Source organism: Drosophila melanogaster, chromosome 3R, assembly GCF_000001215.4.
Source record: "Drosophila melanogaster chromosome 3R".
Taxonomy (NCBI): Eukaryota; Metazoa; Arthropoda; class Insecta; order Diptera; family Drosophilidae; genus Drosophila; species Drosophila melanogaster.
The window spans coordinates 7,386,537-7,395,305 of NT_033777.3; the positions used below are offsets into that span (position 1 = coordinate 7,386,537).

Below are 8,769 nucleotides of genomic sequence, written 5' to 3' on the forward strand. Positions count from 1 at the left end.
CCTTGCTGGCTACACATAAAAATTTCCAGTATTTTATGTGGAAGGCTATAAATTCGAGCATAGCTCACACAACGTTACTTCCGCTATTTATTGCCGTTTGCAGCAACAGTTCCCATATGCTGGCCTGCGATTACCCGATATCGTAGGGAGTTGCCTCCCATATCCCTCACCAAATCCGCCTTATTTATTGAAATTTTCGCTGCTTTATGTCGCTCAGCTTTTGGCAAAGATTTAAGCCACTTCGATTGTGTCCTTGAGAGCCTCTTACATTGGCTTCATCGGACGGACCAGGGCAAGGACGAGTCCTTGACCCCGGAGGTGGGTGGAATTCCCCATTTGGATGCAGTCACATCCAGACACATTGTCGTAAAAATCAGCCGTAATCGTCAAGATCAACCCAGTCGATTGGGCATGGATGCCCAGGCAGCCAGATTGTGAGTACTCCCGCCGAAAAATTGCACTCACTTGGCCTAATAGAGAAATCGCAGTAAATTCTGTTAGCATTCTATGTCCAAATGGCACCACGTCTGTATTAGCCTGATAAATTTTGCTGTGACTAAGGAAAATCTGTTTTCGCCCAAAACACATACTTCTAAATTTGGCTTAAACTCTTTAAACCATTAATAGTCCGAGCGGCTTTCTCATTTGCCATCGGCTACAAAGGGAAGCCCACCCTCAACTAATGGGTTGTTGTTATCTATTGCCGAATTTCTAGCACGTCCTCAGGTGAAGTGCGATGTTTTACCCAGTTTGCAGGGAACACTATGCATGAAGAAAATAGGTACTCCGAAAGTAGTAGGTACTCTCAAAAGGTTTGGCTCAATATTGAATCTTACTTAGTTACTTACTGATTTACTTACTTACTGATTTGCTACTTACAGTATATATATAAATATAATATAACTTCATATATTGATGTTTATTGAATCGAACGTGAGCAACTAGTATTTTGATTTCAAAATATTTCCAAATTTTAATACGAGATGTATGAAGATACACTCTCAAAGTTTCCCCTTTGCAGTCAAGTGTAATTGAAATTGTGCGCCGTTCGCGACACGAATTCAATTGGAAAAGTAAACAAATCAGAAAAAGGTATCTGCGCGACATTAGCGCAGTCCCATCGCCAAAAGCTGTCCAAATGGCATGAAACTATGTCGACGGCTTGGTTCCTGTCGATGATGTCGGGCCTCCTGGTTCCCGGCCGCTCCAAGCTGCTTTCGAGTCCTGCGAGTGGCGCTGCGGCCGAGTCCTGCCGGAAGCCAAACGCAAAACATTTCTAATTTCGGCTCTGATGTTGATGAATGGCGATGGACAAGAGCAGGTGGCAACGGCAGCGGAAGCGGCCAAAACGCGACAACAAGCCACCCATCCACACAATCCCCAATGACCCAATGACCCCCCCCCCCCCCCACAAGAGCACCTATCCACCCACCCAAATGAATGGAAATCGGGAATGGGGACAGGAGCGAAGGCGACGGCGATGGGTGGCCAAATGTCAATTGTCGGGGCCAAATCCGGCCCGATGGGACTTCGAATGGGTCTGGCGTTGAGAATGGGGCAGTGGATATGGCGAATGGAACGACCATTTGTTCAGGAGGCCTCGCGGTGACGTGTCGCAGAAACTTTAGCTTAAAGAGTGCACAACTAAAAAAGAAGTATAACATACCTCTCATTATGCAACCTTTTCAAAGGTGTTTCAACCATTGCGAAATCATTGTCAATCAAAATATATTATATACGCTTCTTTTAAATTTCATAAAATCGATGCTGTATAATAATTGACCATTTCGTTTAAAATAATATTAAGGGGGAAAAAAACGAAATGATAGTGCTTGGAGTTTTTTAACGTGTATGCCTGGCAGCAAATGTTGCTCGGATGTCTTGAAATGTTCGCATGGCTTTGGCACGCATTGTTGGTGGCTATGTTATGGATTTTGGCTGGATTCGGACTGGAGCTGGGATTCGGGTTTGGATTCGGATTCAGGCTGGATTCGGATACGCTGGCGGCAGCGCGTGTTCCGCTTTTGTGTCCCCCGGCCTTCTGTAGGTACTCGCACTCGTATCGCAGATAGATGCGGGTTTGTCGGCAGCAATTACCGCTGATCTGGAGTGTTTTTTATCGTCACGGCTGTTATGACAACCGTTGGCACGTATTTCCACGTCCAACTCATCGCATTCAATTTGCTTGATTTCATTTCCGTTTCGCCTTGGCGCGGCCTTCGTTCGAGTTCCTTTTGCTGGGGGCCGAGGAGGTTGGGGAATCCCAAAACTGGTCATTCGATGGCCGGGCCAAACTATTTCCATTTTGATTGGGCGCCCTGCTGCCAACGGACTTTGATTTCTCTCGATGCCGCTGCAATTGCAGCTTAAGTGTGCAATTTGATTTGATTTTTGCCCATTTTTTGACAGGTCCTTGAGGCCCGCTGCTCGGCTTCAGTGCCCTCTGCTCGAAAACCGAAAATGTAGCACCAAATTGACATTTTGTTTAATATTCTCGAGTGTGTTTTGCGCTGTGTTTTCTGCCCGCCGGGGCAGCTCGTTGTCGTTGCAGGAAGGATGTGTGTAGTGGTGCCGATTGCGATTGTGTTTGTGTTTGTCCAGGCCCAGGATATGAATTGCCGGGCGATTGGCGGAGAATTGCACTCGATGTGGGCCACGTGCTCGATCGGGCCATGTGCTCCGCCCGGCGGTGCATTTGGCCTCTCCTGGCTCAGTTTAAGGATAAGTGCTGGCGAAACAGGCATGTTGTCGTGTTAAATACGGTGCATGTCACGGCATTAACTTTAAGGCCAATGTTTGTGTACCATCTGGGTTTATCAATCATATTTAACCCCGTACTGTCAATTAAATGGCGGTGTAACACATTTGCAGGCACGATATATATATATTTTTTTTTTTTAAAGCTACGAATTCATCGCTTATATCATCTCAATTCATCTATCTAAAGCATTTTGGTTACAGTCTGGGAAGGACGTAAATTATTGAATTTAAGGAACCCATTGCGAGTTAGTCGTCTTTAAATCTTAGGTACAAGCCCAGCAGATCAGGAACGAATAATAGGAAGGCAAAATTAAGAGAAGTGGCAGCTGAATTCCTTTGTCGACCTCAAATCCTCAACTATTTCATTTCATTTAATTTGATTTATTTCCTGTGTTTTTATTCTGTTTTGCTCTTTGCCAGTATGTTGCCCGGCTCCATTTTCGGCTAAAAGGAATGCAGCTTAGTGGCCACCCACATTCGGAAGCAGTCCTTCTTCGAGCTCATAATAAAATCACGAATCCAAATTCAGTCCTTGAAACGCCACGTCCTTGAGCCATAAAGCCTACTCTGAATAGAGGCGAAAAAGTGCGAAAATAATTTCCAAGCAAAAGATTAAAGCCATAAATTTGGGGCACGGGAACACATTTGAGCACAGATTTTTCGGTAAGCAGAAAAGGAAATAGAAAGAAGACATACAGAATTAAATTTAATTACGTATAGCTTAACAGAGCCGAAAAGAACGTTTTAGGTAATGATTTATTCTCGAATATTTGTATTTCAGATATATAATATACAGGCACGATCCAGTATGTTTCGACTTATAACTACCTGTAAAAGAAATCTGACTTTTGGGATAATTTCATGCATAACTGATGCATGACATGGTTATTTCGCTTCTGATGTTGAGCCAGATCAATAATATATACACATTGCATGGTCCCAAATGTCTGCCAACGTAGTACGTTGCCAACTTCTGTTTAAATCCAAGATACCCCTTGTCTATAGCCTTGCAGAGGTTATATTATAAGTTGAATAATTCTTCAAAATTTCAGATAAGTCATTATTACATTGTAAAGTACATTAAATATTCATATACATGCGTATAAGTACTGTTGATATGCGTTGTTGGCGCACTGTGTTTCCTTTTCATATCAACACCAAATAAATTAACCTTAAATCGCACGCAAACCTGTTTCCACAGCGAAAAGTTTTCAATGCTTTCTTTGTGGGTTTCCTTCGGAATTATTGGGGATAAAATCAATGCCATCAAGCCGACTCACAGACCCACCCAACCACACATTAACAACTGACTTTTGGGCCGCTTAATATCATCACGCATACGCCCGGTATGTACACACGAACAGTTCCGCCAGCTCTGCAATCTTTTGAAAAGGTTTTCGGTTAAAAAATTTTACATATTTTTAACGCACAAAGTATGTTGAATGCAGAGCCTGGAGGCAGTGAGTTCTTCAAAGATGCTTTACAGTAGTTGGGGAGGTGGATCTGGAAGTTGAGGGAGTGGTGAAGGCGACGCCATTGGATAAATCGCGGGAAAATGGCGAGGGGGCTGTGCGCCTGATAGTTTATAATTTCATTATGGTCCCCTTTAGTTTATTGATTTTGTATTTCATGAAATATGCATAAGCTCTTGGCGTTCAGTTCACATGTGTATTTGCCTTTACTCACTGTGAATAATTCAGTTTCGTAAGGTATCAAATCGGTTTGGGTCTCATTTTGAGTACTTTATACAGCCTAATAGTTTGATGTTAAAACCAATTAACAACGTGGACATATTGGAACTGGACTCAAAATCTACGCTTTCGGCACTGAAATACTCCCATTTATTTTTCAAAAATATTAGATGGTTGGGTGGAGAACGGGCATTAGAGTGGGAGTGTCGAAATTGCTATATTATTGCGGATATTATTGCTATAATAAATCCGATTGTAGGCGGTAAGCCATACGAACAACCATATGGACGGATATGCGTTCATATGCATTGATCGACTGGCTCAATTCTGCCTGCAACATTCTTTTCAACGAATCTCGTACAGATAGATAACGGGGCAATGCAACTATATATCATGTTTATTGTCTATATTACAGCCGGCTTTTCATTTAACAGCAACTTAAAACTGAGTACACACGTGTTCTGATTCATTCGTTGTTTTTCTTCGACTTTGCAATGTCAGTTGTGCGGCAAACGCTTTTAATGGGGGATGATGAACGGAAGTCGTACAAGAGCGTATTTTCTACTCGATACACAACCACCATGGGGATTGCATTTGGGAGACAAACCACTAAATTTGATATTCCAATTCACGATTCACGGGCCATGCTGGACAGGAATGTAAAGCGTCACGAAGACGACGTGCGGTTTGTGGGAGAGTTTGATGACACAGAGGACGCTAGGTTTTTCAAGTACACGCCGGTGTTTGACGATCGAGATATTTGTCCCAAGGATCCTAGCTTTACCAAATTTAAGTGTCCCATGTAAGAACTAATCAGTTTATATGAATATGATAACAGAGTTTAAAACTCCAGGGAAATAAACTGCAAGGAACGATTAAAGAAAGATACTGTCAGGTATAACAACCAGCTGAAGAATGAAATCTCAAAACTAATTGACTACCAAAAGAATGCTCTGGAAGCCGCTTATTTTGTGAAGTAAGAGATTCGTATTTAAAATGAGGCATATTTTAAAATTCATTCAATGCAGAGTGATGTCTTACACTACTCTGTGGCCACCTTATCATAGTAATCTGGAAATAGCCAACACAAGCCGCACATTTTACCGACTGTCAAAGAAGGAACAGGCCCGATACGACTTTATTATGTCCCATGATTTCTCCTGAAAACTGTTAAGATGATTAGTTCATCAAAACTGCGGTATTCTGGAGAAATTGTATCGAAATCATACGGAAAATTATTTATGACAATAACATGCGTAGCCGAACTTCAAGACAAAATAAATAACAAATTTCACAGTCAAAGATTTGCAACTCTAGTCATTTATTGCAATGCAAAATGTCACAAAGTTCGCCCAGACTCCAAAGAATACTAAAAACGGAATATTTTTGCAATTTTAATTTATAGAATAGTTGGTAGTTTGTTTTGCACACTCAAGCAGCGAGCAGCAGGCCAAAACAGAAACATAAATCGAGCGACAGAAATATTCCGAGTGTTCTTAGGTACATTCGATCTGCATAAGCACTTTCTGTTTCCCGGCGACTCATTTACATTGCCAGTGTTGGGCACTCCCTTCTCAATGTTATGCAATGTGCTGTGCCAGGCAGAAGTAACTTTTTTGGCGGGGGCCCCCCATTTTTGGGCTCCAGCCCCAGGTCCGCACTCGCATCCGTATCCGTATCCGGATCTCCCGTGTCCGAGGCTTCATCAACGCAGCCGCGCTGTGGTCGGTCTGTCATTTACATTAAATATTAACCCAAAATGCTGATAACCCGCACACATTACAAAACGTGCCGAAAAGGGAAGCGGAACTAACGGAAGTGGCTGCGAAAAAGTACAAAATGAATTCTTTTTTATTTTTTAGTATTTTGCGGAGTTCTTTTTTCAAAAGCGCTGGGTGAGGAGCGAAGAAAAGCCGAAATTTTTCACTTCACTGAATTATTCATGAATGCAATTTTTAGCCACAAATAAAAAATAAGCAAACTCAGACGACTTCCTGGGGGCGTAACGGACTGGCAGGGGGCGTGGCAGCGCGGAACTGCAGCTGCGCCCTGTTGTGCTCCTGTCTACTCAGACGTCGTTGCAATATTTAGTGTAAATTAAAAAAAAATATATATAACAAAAGAATAAGTAGTTGCGCCTGAACTTTCGCGTGAATTATGAATGCTGGTGTCGCGCATATTTTCCAGCTCTGTCGTGTTTAATTTTGTGGAGAAATTCACATTTTTCCAGAAATATCTTAATTTTGATTTTATATTTTTGAGCTTACACTAATCATTCAAAAAATGCCCAGCCTTGGCCTGGTTCAATTCCCCAGCGAAAATATATCAATTGCATGGCGCAAAGTATTTCGCCATCGAAACTTCAGTTCGGCAACTTTCTCATCGAGCACTTAGATGGGACTTGCCAAACTTTTCGATTTTGCGGCAACTTAAAAATTTGAATTTCAAATCTCTCTGCCCAATGAAAGCAACTTGTACTCCCTGGAACAGGCTAACAAATGACTCTGCTGCAGCAAATGCACCACGAATGACTTTCGGAGGCGAAACTTTGCAGGTGTTAAATACATCTGCATTGGCAGCTCTACAAAAACAGAGAAATCATGCACAGCATAAGTACGTTAAGTTCTGTGGCATCAAACAACCGAGAAGAGCCATTAAAATAATCGCTGCAATAACCGCATTTGGTTGCCTTTGTCTTTCACCTTTTCAGTTTCGGCTTCGGAAGGCGGGTGAAATGGGGAAATTTGCATGCATAAGTTATGCGAAGTTTGGCTGTGGGACGAGCAGCAAACGTAACATATTGACACAGTAAACTGCTTAGATTGTCAAAGTTCGAGGGGAGCTTTGGGCCCCCACCCGCATTTTCATCCGTTTTCCGCATTTTCCACATTTTCCGCATATTCCACATTTAAGGTGCATTCAAGTTTTCGAGAGTGCGCGCAAACAGTTGGCCAAATCCTAAAGGGATTGCGTTGCATATTTCTCCTCTTGGCCCGCCTGTTTCCGCGCGTATTTGTGTGCCAAGCATATGCCTGGAAGTCCTAGCCAAGCCAACAGCACATGTGAGAGTGTGGGCTCTGAGGTCCTGTTTCTCTGGCAAGAAAGCCTTTCAGTTCCTTCACTTTTGAATGTTTGGCTCCACGGTTTGTTTTTACTTTCATGCCATGCCACGCCAAACGTGATATAGGTGCTTTGAGCACGCCGCAGAGAGTAGCACATTTTCTCTGGACAAGGCGACAATTTTCCAACCATCCTTGAGTGGTTCGTTTTTCGCATTCACCGGAGAGGAGAGAAACATGCGCACAGACGCGAGAGGAAAGGATTTTGGATAATACTGGGACTTTTCCGACTCGGGATGTGGCCCTAGTGCTTCGATTTCAAAAGGAGAAATAATGGTAACTGCCAGCTAGGATGTGCTGACAGAAAAGCAAACCAACTAAACAAATACATATCTTGAAAGTGCAAAAATTATTGACAATGAAAACTAGTATAAAATTCCTAGTAAAAACGGCCTTTGTAAATCTATATATGTTGAATTAACATAACGTACATACGGAGATAAACCCATAAATGTGGCATCACGCCCATCAGCTTTTTGATTTTCGAAATTCCAAGAAATCCCCATATTAATTTTTTAGAACACACAAAGTCGGTGAATTTGCTACCCCTGAAGGGCAGAGTGGTAGAGTCGTAACAAGTGCCGTGCCCCAAAAACACCCCCCGACCAGCGGCAAATGAGAGCCCTCAGCTGAACTCTCTTGGCGTAGGTCGTAAACAGCTGCAGCTGATGCGGTCGCCAGGATGTTGGTCCTTCGGCTGCAACATCAGCAACAGCAGCAACATCAGCAACTCCTGCACCATCAGGGCTGTCCAGTTTAACGAGCGTCCTGACCAACTGCAGCTTATGTGTTCAGGTTACTTTGCCATACATCCACACATACACATCACACACACACCACAGTGGAGGCAAAGATTTATATTTTGTCACACTTACTTGAAACGACTTTGGCTGCCACTTGTTCTGTGGTCTATTGCAGTTGGGCCGTGAGGAGCAGGAGGAGGTGGGTTCTCCTGGATTTCCTTCATTGGTTCCATCGCCCTGCCATCATCATCGTCAAGTATATCGTTCTGCTCGCCGCCGAGGGACTGTAGTCAGCAGCATTTACTTGCCGGCATTAATTTTCTTGCCATTACGTCTTTGGTGTGGCTCCGTGATGCTCAGCGCGGATCAAAACATGTTAAGGAATTTATAATATTTTATCTCTTCATTTGGAATTGTTTGCTCTTCCAATGCTTAAAGATTTTCACTGCAAAAAGA

General features: G+C 42.9%; 1 protein-coding gene and 1 long non-coding RNA gene across 2 annotated transcripts; both read left to right on the forward strand.

Annotated features, from left to right (window-relative positions):
* The first annotated feature begins 907 nt into the window (after nt 1-907).
* Nucleotides 908-1,783, forward strand: lncRNA:CR45560 (long non-coding RNA:CR45560). Its single transcript, NR_125099.1, has one exon. It is a non-coding gene; the product is annotated as a long non-coding RNA:CR45560 (long non-coding RNA).
* Nucleotides 1,784-4,876: 3,093 nt separating this feature from the next.
* CG42650 (uncharacterized protein) lies at nt 4,877-5,744 on the forward strand. Its single transcript, NM_001202262.2, has 3 exons — nt 4,877-5,253; nt 5,305-5,427; nt 5,480-5,744. Exons 1-3 carry the CDS (start codon nt 4,946-4,948, stop codon nt 5,613-5,615), a joined length of 567 nt encoding a protein of 188 aa, NP_001189191.1. The 5' UTR covers nt 4,877-4,945; the 3' UTR covers nt 5,616-5,744.
* The last annotated feature ends 3,025 nt before the right edge of the window (nt 5,745-8,769 follow it).